Raw genomic sequence first — 23,909 nt, 5'->3', positions numbered from 1 at the left:
TGGAAGTTGTTATAAAACATACAATTTTTTATTCTAAAATCCTGCTCCTGTGAGCCAGTAACAAAAATCAAAATGGGTGAAACTAAGAGAGAAAGGGATCACACTTCCAGTGGTACTTTTGTATAGTTATGACTTAAATGAATGGGAGATGCCCATCCACCTCCTCTGTTAATATTCACAAAACTTGTCTCGGACAGTTCTTGGGGTTTCTTTGTTTTGAAGCCTTTAAAATAAGGGCATCAGTCAAAGTTGTTGGAAGATAAGCTGAGCATTGTGGCTGCTGCAGGAGGTGCTGGCAGCCCCCAGCTCTAAGTGTTTCTCTTATTTCAGGAGTTAAGATTTTTAGATTCTTCTTTTTTCTCTCTCTCTTTCTGGTTCTTTTGAGCTGTAGATAAATCACATGTATTTTGAATAGTGTTTTGCCCCCCCGAGCAGCAAATCTGCCCATGGGGCTCATATCCAAGGAGAGAGAAGAGGAAAAGCAGCAGAGCGGAGCAAGAAGGGCAGATCTGAAGGAGAAAGCCTGTCTGGTTCAGTCTGGAGCAATCCAGCCGCATATTTGCTCTGCTTCGTTTTGAAGCCAAAGCTCTTTTTCTTTTACCCCATCTCTTTGAAGTCAAAGCTCCTCTTTTTCTTTACTCATGTCTTTTATTTAAATACAGCGTTTTATCCCTGGTGCTCAGCGATTGCTTTCTGCTGCAGGGTACCGAGAAGGATTTCTGTGGAAGAGAGGACGCGACAACGGGCAATTCTTAAGCCGAAAATTCGTATTATCGGAGCGGGAAGGCGCGCTGAAGTACTTCAACAAAAACGACGTGAGTACCCGGGGTCGCTGTGTGCAGGTGAGGGGTCTCAGCTGTGAGAGCGTCTTTGAACAGGTCATTGCTAGGCCACCATGTTATTTATGCAGTTTCCATAAGCACCGAGTCCCCGGTTGCCCCAGGACAAGGGTGCCGGGTACAGCTCACGCTCTCTTTGGTAGGGTTTGCTCTTGGTCCACCACCACAGTCATGGTCAGACACCCCAACTGGCCATTTTACACATTCCTGCTCTGTTGCCCTTTAAGGCTTTTCTTAAACCACCACCAGCAGAGTTTCCCTCAGCTCTGCATCGCCCGGCTGACACGTTTTGTGTCTGGCTGACTCGAGATGAGGCATCGCCACCTCGCCGTGGTCACGGGGCTCTGAACCCTCCTTTGCGCGGCATGGCAAGCAATCCAGGAGAAGACCTCCCTGGTTTCTGTTCCAGCATCAGGGAGTGTGCAAGCATTTGTCTTTCTCCCCAGAGCACATTTCATTTATTGTAAGTGAGAAATGGAGCTATTTCCATGAAAATTGCATTTGTGATGAATGGATAGACGCTCTACTATTCTGCACCACGCAATGGAGGAAGCCGAGGTGTTTTCTCTGACCATTTGAGTCTCCCCTGAACATCGTGGTTCAGAGCAGCACAAACCGAGCCCCCAGCCAGTTTTCTCGAGTAGCTGATGCAATCGTGGTGTCATGACAAACCACGCTGTGCAATGGAGGGGAACATCCATCCACACTTCTCCATGCCCAGCGACCGACTCTGGTAGCACCGTCTTCTCCTTCAGCATGGTGTGCTATGGTGCAACTGCATCTCGTGGACAGGAGACAACCAGTCATCACCGAGGGAGAAGTGAAAGTCCCAGCCGCCCCCATTCAGTGGCTGCTGGCTGCTCCGGTAGTTTAAAGCCGCTTTGCTTCGTCGTTGACCGTAGCCGTGGTGGGAACAGCGCTGTCTAGACACGTCCTCTCGGCTGGGGGTTCCCTGCCGTGGTCACTCGCAATGGCTGTGTGTCCATGGCAAGTCCCCAAGTTCCCAAAGCAGTGTTGGCATCTCCACCAGCTCCGTGACCTCCACGTGGTGCTGGGGATCATGGCACCGCTGCGTGACCTGCTGGCTGTGCCCTAAACCCAGTGTTACCGAGGGCCTAATCTTGATTTGTTTGGATGTTCTATTCATGCTTGCTGGTTCGCTTCTCAGTGCGGTCCTGAAAGGGTGGAAAACTTCTAGAGGTATTTTGTAGGAAGACAAACCGTGCTACAAATTTCCAGTGTCGTGCCACAGTGGGTGCAGGTGGGATTGGTGCCTGATCCAGGCTCAGCGTTGGGCTAACCCACCCAAGAGATGGCCTGCAAGGTGAATATTTGTCCCTCTGAAAAGAAAGTTCCCTGTTTGGAGGATATGGGGAGGAACAGGGTCAGGAGCCAATGGCTCATGTGAGAGGACGGGACGTGTGGGGACATGGGCATGGTGCCCCTGCCAGCCGAGCACCCAGGTCTGAAGGTGGCAAGGGGAATAATCCTCCATCTTCTTGGGCAAGGATGAGCTGTCTGTGGGTATCTGAGGTGCAGAAAGCATCCTGGCCTGGTAGTTAGCAGTCTGCTGTTTTGTTGTTGTCTGGCTGAATGGTTTTCTTTCTTCTTTGCTGGTGCTCACCTGGTGCACGTGCTGGTTACTTATCCTTAGGTAGAGGAGCTGGAGGAGATCTAGGGGTCAGGAGGCAGTTGAACAGAGGCTGAGCAGGAGGCGTGGGGAAGGTCTTGTCCCTATAGCACAGTATCCTGCTGTGAGACTTGGCTTGTGCATCTTGCCTCTGGGCTGAAACCTTTCTCCCCTTGAACTCTGCGAAATTTTGCAGAACAGAGCATTTTCCCAGGCTGGCAGAAAGCTCTCATTGCTGCCTGAGCAAAGTCTCTGCTATCCCATCACCAGGCAGTTTTGTGGGCTGGGAGTCCGTTTTTGTCGGGTGTTTTTTTTTAGCTAATGGCTAAAAAAAGGTGGTTTTTTTCTGACCAAGTGAACTTGGTTTGAAAGCCAATTCTCCAGTGTTTGCTCACTCAGCTGTGTTTTCCAGGCAAAAGAACCCAAAGCAATTATGAAGATCGAACATCTAAATGCGACTTTCCAGCCTGCAAAAATTGGGAACCCACACGGACTGCAGATCACTTACTTGAAGGACAATAGCACAAGGAACATCTTCGTCTATCATGAGGATGGCAAGGTGAGAGCGTGGCGGTGACAGGAAGGGATGGGTCGCGGTGCTGGGGGTTGTGCTGCTCGGAGCCAGCACACCCGGTTCTACCCGAGCTGGGAGCTCTTGGGGGTGTGGAAGGGATGGGGGTACAGGATGCTCCTGAATTTCCCCTCCATCCGCTATTCCTGGTGGGATATGTAAGTCCTGTCACTCTCAGGTACCTCCCTGGCCACAATTTAAGCTGAAATAAGAGGAAGCAGCTCTTTCCTGTGAAAGCTGCATCCCACCGTCGTGCCCGTGTCTGTGGTTGGCTGGGCTGGGGTGTCCCGCCTAGCCCAGCTGCAAGGAGGTTTTACTGTTGCTTGGTTTTTGGGTTTAAAATGCTGAGCTTTCTGCTGGGCGCTCGTGGAAGGAGCAGCCCCGCAGGTCTCATGGTCTCATCTTCCCTGACACTGGTCTGTCCTGAGGGCTGCGAGGAGGTGACAGCCCCTGGGGTCATCTCCTGCCCTTTGGGACCAGAGGTGGCCCCAGGACTCACCTGTGTTCCCCCACCGCCCTTTGCTTCTCCAGCAGCCCCAATGTGTCCCCTTGTCCCCCAGAGGTGCTGCCTCTCCCCAGTCTGAAGCACTCGAACCTTATTTAGGCTTCTGCCTCATATTTCTGAGGTTTGATCCCTCCTCACCAAATCCCATCACCAGTCTGGCCTCCCACCAGGACAGGATTCGGGGGGTTGTGCTGGGGGTCTCGGCAGCAATCCAGAGCATCACATGCTGCTCTGCACTTGGCTCTTCTGCTGCAACACCCCAGAAGAAAGTGGCTCATGTCTTGGGTGGGATAATCCCATGTGTACTATCAGCCCCTAAAATGGGTGGGAGAGCCCTGCCGCCCCGGTGACATTTGCTGGAGTAAAGCACCCCAAGGGATAAAAGACAGATGGATGACGCGTGTCACCATGCTGCCACCCCAGAGCTTCACGGGGTGGGACATCACCTTGTGGCTTGTCTGGAGGGGTAGCTTTTGTGTGACCTCAGCCTGGTGGCTTCATCAGCTCCTCGGTGTGTCCTGATGGCAAACGAGAGACTGAAACCGGCCCCAGCACCCTGCTCGAAATGGGAAGGCCTGGGTGCTTTTGTGCTGGGGGTGTCTAGTGACTGTGGGCACCTGGGGGGGCAGGGCAAGGCGTGTGTTGGGCTGCGGCCATTTCAAAGGATGTTCTTGTGGTCAGTAGTTGACATGTACCCACCACCAGCTGGGGTGAAGGTGAAGCACCGGTTGGGGCTCCAGATTGATGCGTGGGGTGACTGCTCCATGCGGGCTGCCTTGTGTCCTTCCCACAGCCCCTGGAGACACCCGGACTGGTGCTTCTTGCCAGGGCCACCCCTCCCGTGGGCACAGGGCTGGAGCCAGGCTTCGCCTGTCCCCACATCTCCACCCGGGAGGTGGGGAAGCTGCAAAGTGGTTTCCCAGCACTCTGCGCAGGGCTGAAGCTCCCTCTGCAGGGCTTCCCCCGGCTCAGACAGCGGCAGTGCTGCTGCCGGCCCTGCTGTCCCCATCGCCATGGGGTGCTCCGAGCTGGGCTGGGTCTCTAGGAGGGACCATCCCTTAGGGTGAAAACCCAAGATCTTTGGGTCTCCTCTGGGCAAATCAGAAAAAAGCCCTTTCCCGGTGTTTCTCCTTTCCTGAGAAAGGAAAGCGTAGGGCAGCGCAGGGCAACAAAGATGATTAAGGGAGTGGAGCACCTCCCTTATGAAGAAAGGCTGAGGGAGCTGGGGCACTTTAGTTTGGAGAAGAGGAGACTGAGGGGTGACCTTATTAATGCTTATACATATATAAAGGGTGAGTGCCACGAGGATGGAGCCAGGCTCTTCTCAGTGACAAACAATGACAGGACAAGGGGTAATGGGATCAAGCTGGAACACAGGAGGTTCCACTTAAATTTGAGAAAAAACTTCTTCATGGTGAGGGTGGCAGAGCCTGGCCCAGGCTGCCCAGGGGGGTTGTGGAGTCTCCTTCTCTGCAGACATTCAAAACATGCCTGGACACCTTCCTGTGTAACCTCATCTGGGCGTTCCTGCTCCATGGGGGGATTGCACTGGATGAGCTTTTGAGGTCCCTTCCAATCCCAAACATGCTGCGATGCTGTGACCATCAATCAGCAGCAGGAGCTGCAGCAGAGGGGCCCGCGGGGCTGGAGGAGCAGGCGGCGCGGTGAGCAGTTGTGTCTGTCGCAGGTTGTGGCTCTGAGGCCCCCACAGCCGTGCGGGTGGCTCTGGGCAGGATGGAGGGGGGACACCGGGTGGCGTCTGCGGTGGCCCCGCGGCAGACGGGGAGTCGGGAGCTGGCAAAGCCGCTCGCAAAGGTGCAGCAGTAATTCATTTGCTCTGCTTGCTGCGAGACATAAATCAGCGAAGGGAATCTCTGCTAACGAGCTAATGAGACGACACCTTCCCATCTGAAAGCACTGAGATGTTTAATGTTGTTTTAATACATCAGATACAATCTCCTTACTCTATCTGCGGCATCATTTGTAATTAAACACACAGAAAATGTTTGACTACTGAGTTCAGCGTCACAAATTCTGATTTGATGGTGATTTTGGCAGTAACCCGCTGCAGAAACCCCTGGGTGCTCGCGGGGCTGCGGAGCCCCGTGCACGTCCCGCAGCCCAGCGCAGCGGCTGGAAGTGCCCCATCCATCACCCATTCTCTGCTCTCTTTTATGTCTGTATTTTATGTTTTCTGTCACTCGAGACAAAGTGATGGGAGAGATGAGACACAGCAGAATCAAGTTATTTTATGTGCAGACTATGTTAGTCACTACGCTTTTCTTTCTCGTTATTAGGAAATAGTGGACTGGTTCAACGCCATCCGGGCGGCACGTTTTCATTACTTACAAGTGGCATTCCCTGGAGCCAGCGACGTTGACGTGAGTTTTCCTGCAGTTTCGCTGGGTTTTTTCCCCTCTCTTGCTCATTTTCAGCGTCTCGTCACCGAGCTGGGAGGTTTGGGGAGCGCTGCATCCCTCAGAGCGTTTTACAGTTACTGGTCTGAAGTGATTGTGGTGGCCGCAGAGCCCACGAGCAGCATCTGTCACCAGCACCTGGCCTTGGAAACCGTGTCCGTGTTCACGCTCAGAACAGGAGTCGTGCGTATGAGCAACTCCCGCTCCGCCAAGTGCACAGAGGCCATAAGTGTCTTTCTCAAAGATTGTCACTATCATATTAAAAGCCAAAACAAAGGCTGGAAGGTTGAAAAGATGGAGGTAAAAGAGTGTCAGTGCTGTACCCAGGGCGCTGGGATGAGTTGGTGTGTGCAGGTCAGTGCAGCCTGTCTTATAAATCTCTGCCTTGGATTTTCCGGGCGCTGGGACAGCTAATTGCATTTTGTTTTGCTAATGTAATACTAGAGGCTGTATTAGTGCAACCTGACTGTAAGTACCTTGTATTGCGATTGCCATGTAACGTCACTGGGTCTGGACTTGTTGGTTGCTTTGATACCTCCTTGGCAAATACAAAAAGCCATAAGAAAAACCTCTTTAGCCGGCTATAGTAGAATCATAGCATGTCCTGAGTTGGAAGGGACCCACAAGGATCATCAGTCACTGTGCAGTGTATACTTCCCTTAATAATTTCTCCCCCTCTCTGTATTCTCTACTTCTGCTGAAGCTGGTTGAACTGCCCAAATAACCCCACAGACCTCAACAGCGTTGCCCTTTGTCCAGCAGTGGGTGGGAGTGTTTGTACACTGCACCCCTGGCAGTGTCAATGGGCGATCAGCTAGTTATATTTTTACTTGTCATCTCCTTCTCATCAATTACTCTGGGGGAGAACAAGTGTAACGTTTAGTGAGGTTTGATTTATGAGCTCAACCTCTTGGACCGTTCAACTTGGGGACAACTCTGTGGAGGTCACCTCATGTACGTGAGGGAGCTCGGTCCTGGGTGTTGCCATCGTTTGCTTCTAATTTGCGGTTGGTTTTCCCTGCCAGAGCGATGAAAAGGTGTTATATTTAAACAGGAGCCAGGTTAAATGCATTAGAGAGGTACAAGTTGTTCACACCACCCTGAGGATGCTCAGGCTGCCTCTGAGGCTCCCGGGGAGCGAGGGTCTCCAAAGCTGCTTTGGGGACCCATCCGCAGGGTGGAGGAGCCTCTTGGAGCTGATGAGCAATTTACTCAGCGAAGTGTCCCCACCCTGTCCCAGCAGCCCGATCCGCGGCTGTGAACGTGAGGAACTGTCCGAGATGATGATGCTCTGGGATGCTGCCAAGCAGCTGGGTGATTCTTTGGGCTGTTGTATTTTGGGGTGTCTTTGCCCTCCAAGCCCACGCCTGCTTGACCAGAGTGGGGTGCTGCGGGGGCGCGGTTTGGCGAGCGGAGCCGTTATTACCCGTTAAAATGGAAGGCGGGGGCAGGGGGGTGTTTTGGTGAGACTTGTCCTCTTTCAAGAGGCTTTGAGAGGCATCTGCAAAGATCTCGCCTTGTGCTCTCTAAGCAGTGTTACAAATATCCCTGGGGCTGGGAGCTGCTGTCAGCAATATCTGCAGGAGGGGAGCGCTCAGGGAGCCTGTTCATGGGGTTTTACAGGCAAATCGTGCTTAGGGCTTGTGTGAGGAGCTCCGGCTGCGGCTGGTGGGGAAGAGGCCTCCCCAGGGCGGACCGGTGGGTGGGATTTGGCCCCGGGGGCTTCTCTGGAGGCCGGTGGCTTTGCCAGCAGAGCGCTCAAAGGTGCTTCGTGTTTGTGCACCCGCCGCTCTGGGCGCTCGGGGGGGCGGGGCCGCAGCGCCCGGCCGGAGCGTGGGGAGGGTTTGGGGTGAGCTGGGGGGGGTTGTCCTTCCACTGACCCCCAGCCCTGCCCCGTGTGCCCAGGGACCCCCAGCTCCCTCCGTCTGACCTTGGTCTCTCCTTTCTCTCCTCTTTGGTTGCTGCAGCTGGTGCCAAAGCTCTCCAGAAACTACCTGAAGGAAGGGTACATGGAGAAAACGGGGCCAAAGGTAGGATTGAAACATTTCTGCAATCCCTATAAACACAAGTCTCGCTCTGTACGGGGTGAGGAGGGTCCACTGGTGCGACAAGCCCACCCTTGCTGCAGAGGCAAAGCCTTAGCGCTGCGAATGCATTAATGCACGTTTCTCACCTGGAAGCAAACGTTAAAAAATCCAGAACTACCTCACAAACCAACCACGTCCCCTCTCGCTGCCCCTTCCCGCATCCCCGCCTGGTAGAGCTGGCCCAGGGCCGGGCTGTGGTGGCTCGTGGTGGCCCAGAAGCCGCCTTGTCCCCAGCTGCCCCGGCCCATTGGGCTCCTCTGGGGGCGCTGATGTTGCTGGGTCAGGGGGGCTGCGCGGCTCTGGTGTGTAACCCCGCGTTTGTTCGGCTCCGCAGCAAACAGAGGGGTTCAAGAAACGATGGTTCACCATGGACGACCGGCGGCTCATGTATTTCAAAGATCCCCTGGTAAGATGGAGGTGCCTGGGCTGTTGGGAATTATTTGCAATGATGAATAAGAATAAGAGAATAAGAATAAGAGAATAAGAATAAGAGAATAAGAATAAGAGAATAAGAATAAGAGAATAAGAATAAGAGAATAAGAATAAGAGAATAAGAATAAGAGAATAAGAATAAGAATAAGAATAAGAATAAGAATAAGAATAAGAATAAGAATAAGAATAAGAATAAGAATAAAGAAGCGGTGGAGCTCAGGCTGTAGGGAGAGCCAAGAACACCCTGAGCCGTCACTGGTAGGTGACCTGCCTGGTGTCCAGCGTGCAGAAGCCCCATGTACAGATACTCACCAAAAGTGCTTCAGAAACCCTATGGACCAGCTGCAGATCTTTCTGCAGCTGAATTTTCGGTCCCTGGTGCGCTCGTGTATCGTGGGTGCCCCGGGAGGAGCTGGGGTGAGGTTGCGGGGGGGCTGGTGCTTTGGGTGTTTGGCTGCTGCGCGTTGCTGGCGGATGGGACAGGGTGAGCGGATGGACAGGGTGAGCGCGTCCCCGCCGCCCGGGGCGCCCGCTCCCCTTGGCCACCGCGGCTCCCGCGCTGTCTCCTAGGACGCCTTTGCCAGAGGGGAAGTTTTTATTGGGAGCAAGGAAAACAGCTACAAGGTCCTGGAAGGGCTCCCGCCGTCCACGCAGGGAAACCACTGGCAGCACGGGATAACCATCGTCACCCCGGACCGGAAATTCCTCTTCGCCTGCGAGACCAAGGACGACCAGCTGGAGTGGATCACGACTTTTCAGAAAGTTATAAGCCGGCCGATGCTGCCTCAGGAATACGCAGGTGGGTTTGCGGTCGGGACGGACGGAGGGGCCGGGGGCGCAGCCGCGTCGCTCCCTCCTGCGCGCCCGAGGGGTGATGTCCGCGCTGCTGTAAGGGTGTCGGTCACCCACACATAAAGATAATTGGACCACCACCACAAGCCACCCCCAGCGCTTGTCCTGGTTTTAATTCCATTTTCTCTTGTTTTGTTTTTCTTTCAGTGGAAGCCCATTTCAAACATAAACCTTAGCTGGGACTGGCTGGGTACACCTGAGGAATGAGCTTCTGTTTACAACACAACGTGGTTTTATTTGACATGTTTAAAATAACGAATAATAATAATAACAGTAACAATAATATAATACTTCCCTTTCCCCTCATCATTCACTTGATCATGTCGGAAACCAGGAGGGTGGCAGTGGAACATTGGAGGAGATGCTGATCCAGCCTGAAATTCAGCTCTGTGGGATGCGCTGCTGGGACGGGTGATCCCGATGTCCCCATCACCCCACACGTGCTGGAAGGGATGTCCCACCCGGCTTCCACGGGATGGCCAAGACTGTTGGTGGCACATCTCGGGGGAGATGGGGCTTTTCCCCGCAGGAGATGGAGCCGAGTGACCCCGCACCCTGGGCTCCCCACCGGCCCTTTCCACGGGCTCTGCGGGTCCCCGAGCGGTGACATCCCCGGGGGACGCGACGCACCAACCTGGGAACACCCGAAACGGTGACGCGCGAAGTGGCTGAGCCTCCCGGCGGCGTCGGGGAACGGGAAAGGACATCAGCTGGGAGCAGAGGTGATGCTGCACCTGGGCAAACGGGCTTTAGAAAGAGACAAAATAGGCCTCATCAGCCTCGTTAATCGCATTAATCGCCTAATGAAGGACACAGAGGAGGGGAGTCCGGTGCAGGCGGAGCCGTGTTGTCCCCACCCCTGTGGCCCTGCAAGGAGAAGAGGCTGGGGCAGCAAAGCTTTTGGGGTCAGGGCTGTGCCCCCATCCCCACTGCTCCCACTGTTCACGGGGTTTCACCCCATTTTGGGAGCCCAGCGGGGGTTGAGCTTTAGGCGCAGTTTTGCCAGCCCAGCCCAGCCGGGCAGGCGCGTCCCCCGGCCCATCGCGTCCCTCTGGCCCCTGACACGTCGTGTCCCCACATTAGTGGGTGCACTTTTTTTTTTCAATGATTCTCTTAGTTTTTTTATTTTCTGTTATTTTTCCTGCCCAAAGCAGCCGCTTGCCGTGCCGTTTCAGCGCTGCGTTGAACGCTGTGGTTCCTGCGGCCGGGGCGGGCTGGGACCTGCACACCCTGTGCTGGACTTTTACCCCCAAAAGTGAGATTTCTGGGCTCTGCTGAAGCAGCAGCCGCGGCCGCGGCCCCGTCCACCGCGCTCCCCACGCTGCCCTGTGTACGTGATCGCATCTCATGGGCTGTGCGCATTCGTTCTGTCGCTGGTAAGACAACTGTGGTACTAAATGTCATTCGAACCAATAAATTATGATGATGTCAGAGCTGTGGTTTTGTCGTGCTGGGGGGGGAGGAGCGAGATGGGGTTAGAAACCAACAATTAAAGCCAAGTAGGTGATGGGGCTGCAGGGCATGGGGGTCGGGACGCCCCAAAACCATCTGCCCCCGGGGCTGCTCAGCCAGGGGGGAGCGAGGAGCTGCGCGCCAACAGGTAAATACATTTAATGTAAACTACACATATATTCGTGTTATATAACACACTAGATATTATTTGTGTGTATTACGCATAGTGTATATATTTAATACTCATATTTTACGTTTATGCACATACACAAGAGAGATGTATTTCTCAGGAATATAAATTCTATCGAAGTGGTGTTGGATATGCACGGACACAGCTATAAAGTATGCACAGTAGCTATAGTGTAATATATAATACACTTTTATGCGTGTATATCAGCTGAATATACTTTATATGAACACATGGATGTATATATGTAGCTGTCATTACCAGCAGACATATATATTTGTAAATGTTTAAGTTAAACGTATTCCCTACTCTTCTGTGTATGCATAGACACATTTTTATAATGGCAAGTTTATAAATTAATATGATATACATGTGCTTGCTTTTTATGTAGGTATAAAGTATCTTAAATTTACAATATAAAGATATATTGCATATAAACATACATACCCCCATGCTTAACAATAGGTAGATATTTAATTTATATTGGAAGTATCTATAAATATATATTTTAGACACACAATGGTGCGCACATGAAAACGCAGGGGTGCCAGAAGGCAGCCTGGGCGAGTCGTTTATAGCTGTAGAGTGTTTGTGTGCATCTATCGTTAAGAATAATAGTATAAAATAAGTGCCGTACACTTGTTTAATTATAGTTCTATACACAAAAGGTCCTGGCTCTCACCTGGGCCAGCGTCCCACAGCGTTATTATCACTACACGTCTCCAGCATCAGGGGGCTCTTCCCTGCAGATCCAAGCAGCCACATCTGCTCCAGATGTGACAAGTCCCGACTAAACCCGAGCTTTGCTGTGCAGAGTTAGCACTGAGGTGCAGACTATCCATATATACGCAGGGAAGGAAGAAAACAGCGCGGCACAGAAGATTTCTGCTCATAAAACTCTTAGAAAGCAGCGATATTGCACATCCTGGTATAAAGTGTTTATTTGAGACTTCACAATTAACACAAAGTCTTCCTGTCAATGCCTGTTCTTTTTCATACAGTCAATAAATGGCATTACTCCCTCCCTCCCCCATGCATGATTGCTGTTTATTAATCTAAGTCTTTTCATTTTCATCGTGAAAAAATAAAGCGTTTCCCCAGTGTTGGCTGTTCCACCGCCACCGCTGTGGCGTGTTGGAGATGGAGAGCGGCCGTGCCTGCCGCTGGGGCCAAGTTACGCCGTTATTTATTGATTTACTCTTTTCTTTTTACAGAAAGTGTTAAATGAATCAATCACCCAAGAAAAAAAATAAATATATCATAAAGAACCAAAAGTTCTGCAGTATATCCCTTTTCCTGACATGCGGCTGCAGTTCAAACACATACGTTGCTCACGGCAAATCACTGAATTCTCTATAACGCCATCGCCGTTACGTATGGTTGTGAACTTAGGCTGAAAAATAAGCATCTGTTCCCAAGGAGCAGAGTCAGGAGCTGAATTTTTACACCTGGGCAAGAGAGATCCAGCATGGAAACCAATTACCTCTGCTCCACTGATTGGCTTTTACTCAAGAGCAATCCAAGCTTGTGCTTTTCAGGAAGCATCAGCTAAGCACAGGCACGGCCAGGCCCAGCTTAAGGAGAGCAGAAGGCCGGACCAAAGGTGTGCGTGCCACCCACGGCACCGGAAGCGAGTTCCTGGTCTCGATGGCTCTGGCCGCGCATCTCAACCGATGCTGCTCGGCTCCCCCCGCGGTACGTTTGGCACCAGCCAAATAAATTGAATAAATTATTCAATTGCTCACCTGCCTTTCAGCGCCTCCTTGGAGGCGGCAGAGGCCACGGAGCCTTTTCCTAACTCAGGTGGGATTGGGGAGGCCATGAAGTACAAGACCCATCTTTATGTTTTATTGAATTACTGTGCAAAAGGGAATACTGCATCAGAAACCGTAGAGGACTATATTTCAATCAAAGTCACCAGCCGCTGTGTCGGAAACCTGCTAACAATTGCTCCGATTGGTTCATTTGGCTACTTTTTGTTGGTTTCTTTTTTTGATTTTTTCTTTTTTTACATAAATAATATAGACCAAACATTATAAACATTTCAGCAACCATTTTTAAAAGACCAGAGGAGCCCTTTTAGGCGCCAAGAAAGAACTGCAGGATTCAAATTCCAAGACTGTCTTTGGAGTCATCGAATCATGGGGTTACGCGGCGTCCGATGACGGTGACACTCAGTCGAGCTCGATGGGGCTGCTGTCGTCCTGCCTGTCGTCTGCGTCGTCGTCTTCTCCAGTTCCCATCAGACTGTTTAAAAGATTTCCTACAATAAAAGACAGGACAGTCAAATTCGCTCGTTTTACCTTCCCATCTCAAAACCTTTTAACTATTCGACTACCGTCCTGCTAGGGTGCAGATTTCAATAATAATAAAACAAAAGAAGAAGAGGAGTTTGATGTAAAAGAGTCTCAGCAGGACATTAGTATTCCCACAGTGATTTCCATTAAGAATTTATTGATTTGGGGAGCTGTATTTTGATACTGTTCCTCCTCTAAGAGTACACTTGGAAAAAACCATCCAGGTCACATACTTATGTCCTCTAGTTGTGCTCTGAGAGGGGAAAAAGATCCAAAACCAACCAGATGAGGAAAGACGGCTCCAGCAGTGAAACTCAAAAAGCTGCGGCAGTCTGCACCACACTGTACACAACCCGGGTCATGCTCCAGGCCATGACGTGTTCTCCCTGTTTATGCAATTAAAGATGCGCGGATTGCTGAAAAGCTGTTATTTACATCAAACTTCGGGTATCAGTGAATTGACATTTGCAGGTAATGCTTCACGTCAGTTCACAGAGAAGCTCAGTTCTTAAGGACAACAATTCGATTTTACACAATTAATCCAGGTCAATTTGCTGACATTTCATTCCAGAGCAAGGAAACGAGGGCTGAATTTCTCTGTTCCCTTTCAGGTGTTGTACAAGGCCACTACTAATTTCAGAACTTCTACTTTGGGAACATTCACGTTATACCAGGACTGGTTAGACCTCTACTGAAGTCCCAGGCTTGACTCAAAGAAAATCAGCCACTGAAATCTGAGGAAATTAAGCTTTAACACAAGCAAGATGTTTCTTTACCTTTGCAAGTCACACCATACTGTCAAACATTAACCGTAAGTGTCATTTACATGCTTCTCCCCTCCTCAAAGATGAAAAGTCTACTAGCTTCACCAAATTAATTTCACATGCAACCAATTCATCTTGTATTCTACAGCAGAGACAGTTCCTACTGGCTATGAAAAAGCTGCTATATTCATTAGAACAAATGATCTGTTTCCAGCACATCCATTCTATAGAAGGCACCGCTCTGAAAAGACCGGCGATATCTAGAAACAACTGTCGGCACAAACCTTACCTAGTAACCCTCCGTAGGACGACGTCTGCTTGGGCGGAACACCAAAGAAAAGCTGTCCTATCCTGTCTAGGTACTGAAACGACACAAGATGAACAACGTCAGCTACTTGGTTTACAGGCGGAACCATACGGGCAGCAGTCACCCCACACAAGCTACATCACTGACTCCTACCTACAGGTCACAAAACAAGAGACAATCAGCTATTATTTACCTAATTCTGTATGTTAAATCCTGGTTACAACGAGGAGTAACTCACCTCATTATACATGGGATCTCTTTTCAGTGAAGGCTGATACTGTTCACACAATACGGTAAATACTGTTAGTTTTCCTCTAGAAAGGAAACAACAAAAAATGTCATCTCAGTAACAACTGAAAAAGAAACCAAGGCCAACAGGGTTCAAATCAGACTGTACCCATCGACTGCCAACAGCAGAAACCAGATGAAGTTTAGCAGCGGCTGAACGAAGGGCGGACCCTTTTCTATCGAAGGATGTTTCTGTGTGTATGTCGTAAAAACAACGGATGCGCTGGTCTTATTTTTTAAGCAGAGAAATCTGCAAAAGGAAAAAGAACAGGGCAAGTTAAAAATAAAAGGCAGAGAAGCAGTTTCACATGCACAAAGGGAAAAAGGAAGGCAAAATCTCAGCATTCTGGACTCAATTTCTGCATAGAAGCCATCTCGGGCTCAAACTGATGGCAAAACCAAACTGGTAGAGATGTACATGTCTGCAATGATCGGGCTGTCAACTGAGGAAGGGGAAAAATACCACTATTAGAGCACATTGTGGAATAAGCAGGTTTGGAGGGAGAACTGACATTAAATATTAAAAGAATTAGTTTAATCAGGACCTAAGCAGATTGTATACAAGACAGTTACTAAAAGAGGACATCAACTAAATCAAAATGTGGAAAGACTGGCCATCATGTAAGTCGAATTAAACACGATATCGCATTTACTGGGCCAGAGTTTACTATGCTGAGGTAAAAACTGACTTAAAGAGCTCTCCTGGCCCCACCCGCTCCTCACCACATCTCCTCTCAGCAGACACCCACCAGCGTCCAACAAGGCTGTTATTTTATCAGCACTACCGCAAAATAACACGGCGCCGGGACCACTAATACGGTTGACACACATGTCTCAGAGTCTCATAATAAAGCTACACTTGGACCTCCCAAGCCATTTGTCACCAGGTAACAGATTGATTTCCCAAATTGATCAAATCTTTGTTCGGGTCCAGTTAATTTAACTGGCAATCTCTGCCAGTCCCACAGGCCTCACAGGGGCGTTATCTGGGACAAACGCTGTCGGCGCTCACTCCAGCAGCCTCAGGTTTGCTCGCAGACCGACCTCCAATTCTGCACCCTCACACATGCAAGGGCATTGGGCTCCTTTGCCTTCCTGCTGAACAAGGAGCTGCAGTTATTTTCATTAGGGTGTAAACTGCTAAGTAAGAGGATTTAATGCAGTATTTGAGACATAAGCCAGTAAAGGATGCAGTCGCAGTGCTGTATAAATACTGAAAAAATAAGCTCTTAACGGGTAACTTCTCCCCAGAATTTCCTCCCCTCCAGAACAAACCCCATAAAATTGTCTAAGTCCTGCATAGCCTGGATTTCCATAGAGGATTTTCTACTGCTCAAAATCACTGCAATCTGTACCAACCAGCTACGGAAAGCAGGACAAATGCGACGTGACAGCGCACTGCTGCCAAACACAGGCAGACGTGCTCTCACCCCCTCCCCCCGCCCCAACACCCACTCCCCGCAGCACAGTCCTGTCCCACCTCCTCCTCACACTCCTCCAGGAGCTCCTTTCCCCACCCAAGAAAGCCATCAATCAGCTGATTAAACACAGCAAAATTGGCTTTGTCAGCCTTAATTGTGTGTGAGCTCTGCAAAGACACAGAATAGCCTGCATCCCCACCTCCTGCAACATAAATGCCTGAAGTAACCGGAAGCCACCAGCGACTCTGTCCAACCAAGAACCATCACGCTCCTGCTCACAGACCAGGGCGACCCAAGACAAACTGTCTCTCAGGACAACGAGACTGAGAGCAAGTACTAGGCTAAAGGTAAATATAGAGACTACTTAGGTCCAGTCTTGGTAAGAACATCAAGGTAAGCCCTAACTAGACATCAAGTGGCCTTAACAAAGCTGAGAATTGTGCTTTCAGGGTTAAACAGATTACATTAATTCTTCAGGCAATTAACATTGAAATATCAGGTTTTGACCTTAAAACGCTGGGGTTTTTTTTCCCTCTCCCCAGCGACTGATTCAAAACATCAGTTTTGAGATGTTTTTCTCCTGTTGTTACCACACAAGGTGAGTTTCAGAGCTCTGGCCAGTTTCACAGTTTCTTTTGAAAAGGATGCATGGTTAAACCCAGAGTTATCACAATTCAAACACAGTGACATCTCAACAAGACGGTTAACAAAAAATAACACCTACTGTAGTACAGCCTGTGCTACAAACATGTCCACCTCGCTGCGGTATCCCCGGGACGAGGAGTATTCTACTAGCATATTTGCACATCCTTCGCCATCTGTGGAGTGCAAGAAGTGATACCGAGATTCACTATAGTTTTGCTCTACAAAAGGAAAAAGAAAATGGCTTTTAAGAAATCAGTTCATCAAACCTGAACATAAAAACAGATTGGTTAGGCTTGCACACTGCAGCTGGTAAAAGAACAAGAGCTGCACACATGGTATAGAAACAAGACAACTGGCAAAAATAGCGTGGGCTTTTTCCTTTGTAAGTTACAGACAATTGATAAAGGGAGATAGTAAATATGTTATCCTGAATACATCTGAACAGCTGCCATTAAATACAGTTTATTCAATGCCACCACAAAACACAGCTGCCACCGTTCGATCGAATTGCAACCCTGACACCTCGTGCGCTACCAGCAGCGCTTGGGAGAGGAATCAGTAAGTCCCAGGTTAGACCAGGTGCACCAAGACGCCAACCAGCACCTTCAGCAGCCTTTTTAATAAGTGCACAGAAAGAAGGCATCTCCTATTTTTAGCTTAGCCCACTCTCGCTATCAAAATTGAAATTGCTTCCATATGCTGAATAGAACAGCAACTATACAGAAAAAAGGTGTAAGAAAATACAAAGATTTGTTAGAACTTAACTTGAAGCAAAGGATCACGCACAATCAGAGTGATGACAAATAAAACTGGAACGCTGGCAATCTGGGGGATTTCAAAGCTTTGTTTTCAAAATCAGAGCATTTTCTGACAAAACCCTCAGAAACTACAGCGTAAGGAAATGTACGTGTTTTGCTGTTAAAAAGAACAGCAAGCAGTTGGCTACAAAACGGGGATTTTTACTTTCAGAATGCAACTGTTTCTGGTCCCAGTCGTATTTCAGCCTCTAATTTAAATGCCCTGAGGAAAATCCTCCCACGAGCCCCGCGATGGGCTTGTGTTTGGTACGAGGCCACGAGCTGGAACGCTGACCACTGCGTCAGGATTGGTACAGGAAACCACCATCATCACTGCAGCTACCGAACAAGTGAAAATAAACAGTTATCCGGCACCCTTATTGATTCACGAGAAACCACAAAGTGATGGCAGTTATTCAGCTGTTCTCACTAAGCTTGGTACGTTTTGAGCATAAGACTCTAAAAAATGACTAACATCCACAATGAAAACAATTATTTAGTGCATTTTTGGTTTATCTTGTATCCCATTACGAGTGATAAAGTCCCAAATAAATCAAAGGTAACAGCATTCACTCTGGAATAACCTGCTGGCCAAAGTCTCAAAAAGTACCTAATTACAGATCCAAAGACTGGTTTGGATGCTCGCTGATGTATTTCAATCTTTGTCATGTTTATCCACGATATAAAAACAGAACAAGAGAACAGCTTTTCTCCCCAACACTTTCTTCCTAATGACTAAATCAAACCACCTCAATGTCCAAAGGGTCAGGGTTCCATTTAGAGAGAGCTTCACAGCAGCTGTGTTTTGCACTAACACAAAGTTACAGCCCCAGGTGTTTATTGTTAGTAGCAATAAGCTGAAGTTATTTCAAAAACCAAGTAACAGAAGAACTCAATCATTTCTATCTCAGCTTCCTTAAATTATTTCCAAAATATATCTCTTACAGTATCATATTTTCAACATTTTCAGGGCAAAACACTGAAAAGCAGGTGATTTTTCTTACCTTTCCACAGGGTAATTGCTAGTAACTGGTGTAGTTTTGGATGTCCAAGTTTTCCTGATCCCCCGCTAGACCACTTGAGTGCTCTGGATACGAAAGCCACTCTTTCGGGAGAATTTGGATCCATTAAACTAAACAATTTAGCCAAGTGTTCTAGAAGCAATGAGATTCACAAATATTTAGCATTAACAGAAATAGGACGAACTGCTGCTTCTAGCCCATCTATAAGGTACAACATTTACGTTACAGTGCTACTGTGGCTCTAAGCTCCCTTAACGGCCTTCACAAGCCACCTTAAAAAAGAGTGACTGAACTGGAGACACTTCTCATACATCAGGTCAATTCTGCATCTCTCAGCCTGTGATATTCACGTGACAATGTCAGCTGGTGACAGCTTCTCTGTCTCAGGGGCTGGGACGGACGTCCCAGAGGACCACGCTGTCCCAAGGATGGGAAAGGCTGCAGGGAGCTGGGAGGGACACGGGGCGTCGTTCAGAAAAGCAGCACCTGAAGTCATTGATGGGACACAAAATGTTAGAGCTGGTCTCAGTAAACTAGAACAGCCTCTGTTCCAGCCCCCTGTCCCTTCCCTCTCCAGCCACAGGCCGTGAATAGGGGCGGTTCGCCCGCGCTGCAGCACTAGTCTGGCCAAGCAGCTCTTACGAAGGTCTCTCTGAATTGTCTGCTTAACAAATCTCACAGTCAAACGAGAAAAATTGCCTTGTGAACAGCAAATAATGTTCACATCACCACACTGCTAGGGTGGGAAACCACCATCCACCAAAGCGCTGGGGCACTGGAGGCTGTGCAGACAGCACATTACTGCTGCATGGAATAAAGGACAACGCCATGAGACGGTAAAGTTTGTTCTGAGCATGTCCACATAGTTACCAGGAATCCATTATTGTCTACTGAAGTTTTCCCCCGGTCCATTTCTGGGATGGTGACAATCCGTATCCATGCGGGAGGGTACACAAAAAGGATTTTGGGTTTCAAGACTGTTAACAACAGTCACTGTGAAGTGAAAGCAGATCGGAACACCATCACACCCAGCGCAAAGGTCACCTCACCTAAAAGCTCTTCTTCTACTTTTGCATCCGATTTCTCCAAAGACTCCAAAACCAGCATGGATAGATCAGCAGCACTGTTTTGCTACAAAACAGACACATACTGGTAATGATGAACAGATCAGTAGACAAAAGAAAACTTCAAACAGGATTTTGTCAGAGGCACAATTAATACTTTTATCAACATCTACAGCTAAGGCACAGTATCAATTTTCAACCTTCCCTCACAAAAATATTATAGTAATTTGATGGCATCAAAAGAGAAGCCTCCAGGAAAGCAAACAAATGAGGTTACGATCATTGTTTGGATGCTCACAAACGCTTCTGCTCTATGTTCCCATTTGGCACAATCCTTCTTTGTGGAGAAAGGCTCGACAAGGAGATAAAACAAAGGATTACAAAGCAACCACCTCAAACATTCACCATTGAGAATTCACCAGTCACCCCTCAAAATATTGGAATAACAAGCCCCCCACCCCAACCACACACAAAACCAATGACTCACCTGGTTATGACTGAAGAACAGCAAAGCCCCTGAATACATTAGTTCTCTTGCTTCTGCGTGTTTTCCTTGTGACATATACCTGAAAATGATAACAACAGCCAATTTGTGTCAAAAAGATGTCAGTTCTACCAGGCTGCTTTAGTATCTGCAATATTGGTGTGTCCTCTATGACACCTGGTGGGGCTGTGTCCAAGGGCCCCCCCATACAGCACATCTGATGCACCAGCATTGCCCTTGGGGTAACAGAGAGGGGTCGGTGGTCCTGGGAGTGACGCAGCGGAGCGGTGGGACAGTGTGGGCATGGAAGGGCTCACACTGACCGGGGGAAAACCAGCACACAGCAGATCCCAAAAGCCTGTGTTGCAGGTGAGATTCCTGTCACACCAGCAGTCCCAGGGACAGGTCCCGCCAGTAAAATCACATCCCAAGCAGGGGAGGACACAGTCCTCCCATCCTGCTCACTGCCTTCCAAAAAACTCCAAGATCTACCCAAAAGTCAGCAGAACTGTAATAGTGGACGGCACAATGGTGATTTTTTGCAATAAGTGCCCTCAACAATTCAGATTGGTAACCACCCTCTGCACATTGGTCAAACAGATCAGCAGCTCCAACTCTTTATAGTTGGCCTCATGTGCAAGTTTGCTCCTGCACATTCGACTCCAAATCTCAGCATGGATCCGCTTCCATGGATTCTGCTCCCAGTAGATTGCCAACGCTATTTGGGAGCTCCTAATCTGGGAATTATTACAGCAGCTACCAAAAGATGCTGAAAACAGCTGTACAATATAAAATACACTGAAAAGGGGGTTGTGGGGTTTTGTCTTTTTCGTTTTGCTGTTTTTTAATTGGTTGGGGTTTTTTTGTTCTTTTGTTGTTTAAGGGCTTTCATTAAAAAATGAATATTCATGACATTGACCTAAACGGCATTTAGAACAAGAGAAATCCTGAAACAGATTATTCATATCAGAAAAAGTACCTACAGAAAACAGTGCAACAGGGATGTTAAAGTTTGACTCAATCTGCAAACCGTGAACAGAGGAGAGTTCAACCCAGCCAGTGACACCGGCCCGGGGACTCGCCGCTCGGGGTCAGGCAGGAACAGACGTTTTCCACCCGCTCTGTGGATCACAGACAGGGATAAGAAGTCTGCAGGAGGGAGGCTTATGATAATCTTTCCTCCTCCGCGTCTTCCCCTCCTCCACCTCCAAATACAACTCAGTTTATGACTTCTGAAACTCCCAGTCAGGATCTCAAGTTTAACACGCAACCCATGACAGATGTTTTACAAGCTGGTGGTGTTTAAAACGAGTAAGCACTGGCTATCCCAATTACAATTCCGCAGCTGAGATCATCTCACTCCGCGTTAATGTGTCTCTGGAAAACTGTTGACATTTAACACACATTTTACAGAGGACAAACAAGACTATCCAGGACTCTTTTTTTGGCCTCAGTGATTTTCCAAACAAGTTTCACAGTCTCATCACATCTTTTTGCCTATAAGGAAACTCTTTTCCTAGCTATGCAAATGTCACCTTTTCATTTAACTGAGCACCTTATTTCTCTCACATTTGAAATGGAAAAGGCAGGATCTTTGATTCTACATTAATTCAGGAGGTTTAAGCAAAGCGAGTTAATACATTCAGAAGACTGGATCAGAAGTGACCTGCTGGGTCAAGTCATCTTCTGTCACTGTAGCCATCACATCACATAATCCCTACTATAAAACAGGCCACGCTTTGTCTTAAATTCAGATTTATTCTCACGCACAAGTCTTAAGGCCTAGATGGTGCCCTTGCTGATCCCATCAGAAGGCTCCAGCAGAACACAGCTGTTCAGTTTAACGGTGCTTGGCAGGGCAGGTTATGTCATGCACTGTGGCACCAGGACTACGCACCAAGGACTCTCTTCCCCACACGCCCGGCTGCTGTTTTTCCAGCGCCTGCTCCCGTTCCAGCTCAGGGGAACCGTGGGGCCAGCTGACACACAGTGCCCAGGTCACTGTTCCCACCTGTCCTCCCCAGCAGAACCACCGGTACACAAAGCCGGGATCAGCTGGGGAAGCCCCTGAAGAGACACCTGAGTCTGTGCCTCTGAACGCGAGGGTCTGCAGTTTAAACTCGAAGAGAAAGGGCACCCACCGCAAGTTGCAGTGGATGTGAAAAATCAATTTAAAAAAAAAAGGTTAAAAAGTTTGCACCAAGTTTTTAATGACATAACAGGCAGCAGTAATATTTCTGAATAAACGCCCAGGCTTGCCCTACTTAGTCATTGTCACGTACACACAGATTACATCAAGAAATTCCTCCGTGCGGGTGATTCTTGCCATTCTGAGACCTGCTCCTTCCTACAAGCGGGAGCAGAAGGTGAGCGACCACCACACAACAAAGCAGTCTTGATTCTTGGCTGAGTGATTATCAACCCTGAAACAATCTACTTCAGGCTGACGTTTAAAACAAGCTGGCAAAGCAGGAGTTGTTAAGAAGGCGTCTGCTGGAGGAGCTGATGAGTGGCCCTGGGATGTGTGAAGGGCCCATCCGCAGGGATGCTCGGGGGGACAGAGCGAGGCCACCCAGCCAGGCAGGCAGCCCGTCCTCGGGACGTGAGCCCGCTAAGGGACGCTTAGGGACAAAATCCAGCCCTGTCCGTGCCCGCTGGGCAGTGAGGTGAAACAGGGCCGGGCCGGCGCTCTGCGGGAGGCGGCCCCGGAGGCCCCGCCGTGCTGAGCTGCGGCCGGCGCCCGCTCCCCCAGCCGGGCCTGCGGGTCGGGTCCAGCCGCCAGGCCCGGGTCGGCGTTCACCTTCAAACCGCGGCGAGCAGCGGCTCCCCGCGCCGCCCCCAAGCCCCCTCCAGGGCCGCCGCGCCCCTCCGGCGGGGGCCGGGCCGGAGGGAGGGAAGGAGGCGGCCGGGCCGGAGCGCCCCGCGGGCCGCCCGCTGTCCTCAGGCCGGGCCCAGGCCCCGCTCGGGCCGGCGCCGCTCACCCTCCGCGGCACGTACCCGCCCCACCCCGCCCCCCCACAGCCCAATGAGAGAGCAGGAGACGAAGATGGGCAGACGGGGCGACCAATGGCAAGCGGGCGTGGGCGCGGCGGGCGGCAGCACGGCAGAGTGCGTGGGAAGGCTCTGGAAGGCCGGGCGGGGGAGGGGCAGGGCGGCGGGCCGGCCGTACCTGAAGAACAGCGTCCGGTACATCTGGTGCGCCTCGTAGTAATCGCCCTTCTCGACGCTGGCGCGCAGCTTGCCCTCCACGCGCTGCACGCCGCCGCGGTTCCTGCCGCCGCCGCCTTTCGCCGCTTCCTGCTCCGCCGCCATAATCGCCGCCGCCATCAGCGCGGAGCAGGGGGACGGGACGGGAGGGCGGGGCGGGCGCAGACGCACGCAGCGCCGGAGCGGCGTCGCGCTTCGCCGCCCGGCTTCCGCCCGTTCTGACGGCGGCCCGCGAGGCTCAAGGGGCGCGGCTGCGCGTAGGCGGCTGCGTCACGGGGGCGGGGAGGGGCCGGGTAACGGCGGTCCCGGGGCTCACTGGGCCGTCAGGAGGGCGCCCAGCCCGGGGTTGTAATCGGAACAGCCCCGGATAAACAGGCTGGTGGTTGTAAACAAGCCCCGCCGAACGGGGAGGTGCCGGGAAACGCTGAAAGATTGATGCCCAACCAGCCAGGAAGCCCAGGGGAAAAGTAGAATATTAAAAAAACAAACAAAACAAACTAGAAAGGGTTTATAGATTTCATACACCACGGCTCGGGACATGGGCAGAGCTGAGGAAACAGGATTTAAGACCAAACGAAAAGCCAAACCTCCCCAGCATTTCAAACCTGTGCTGCACACAGCTGGAAAGCATCAGGCAACCA

At 50.1% G+C, this 23,909-nt stretch overlaps 2 protein-coding genes across 3 annotated transcripts in view; one reads left to right on the top strand and one right to left on the bottom strand.

Moving 5' to 3' along the window:
• The window catches only part of ADAP1 (ArfGAP with dual PH domains 1), a 53,200-nt gene extending 42,445 nt beyond the window's left edge, over positions 1-10,755 (top strand). The window contains exons 5-11 of the mRNA XM_082064259.1: positions 703-815; positions 2,882-3,028; positions 5,843-5,926; positions 7,930-7,992; positions 8,384-8,455; positions 9,052-9,280; positions 9,481-10,755. Coding sequence (XP_081920385.1) covers positions 703-815; positions 2,882-3,028; positions 5,843-5,926; positions 7,930-7,992; positions 8,384-8,455; positions 9,052-9,280; positions 9,481-9,509 — 737 coding nt within the window. The 3' untranslated portion in view covers positions 9,510-10,755. The remainder of the gene's footprint in view (positions 1-702; positions 816-2,881; positions 3,029-5,842; positions 5,927-7,929; positions 7,993-8,383; positions 8,456-9,051; positions 9,281-9,480) is intronic.
• A 1,140-nt stretch (positions 10,756-11,895) lies between these two features.
• GET4 (guided entry of tail-anchored proteins factor 4) lies at positions 11,896-23,506 on the bottom strand. Of its 2 annotated transcripts, none has more exons than XM_082064359.1 (9): positions 23,231-23,506; positions 20,065-20,143; positions 19,563-19,644; positions 18,496-18,645; positions 16,774-16,912; positions 14,738-14,878; positions 14,579-14,654; positions 14,323-14,395; positions 11,896-13,235 (listed from the first exon to the last, which is right to left on the bottom strand). In XM_082064359.1, the coding sequence occupies exons 1-9, from the start codon at positions 23,386-23,388 to the stop codon at positions 13,147-13,149; spliced, it is 987 nt and encodes a 328-aa protein (XP_081920485.1). In that variant the 5' UTR covers positions 23,389-23,506; the 3' UTR covers positions 11,896-13,146. The 2 variants fall into 2 exon arrangements, with proteins under 2 accessions (XP_081920485.1, XP_081920486.1); XM_082064360.1 differs by having other exon boundaries at positions 16,774-16,867.
• Positions 23,507-23,909: the final 403 nt, after the last annotated feature.

This window comes from Streptopelia decaocto (genome assembly GCF_964273445.1).
Source record: "Streptopelia decaocto genome assembly, chromosome: 13".
Taxonomy (NCBI): domain Eukaryota; kingdom Metazoa; phylum Chordata; class Aves; order Columbiformes; family Columbidae; genus Streptopelia; species Streptopelia decaocto.
This window is presented reverse-complemented; position numbering and strand designations above follow the sequence as displayed.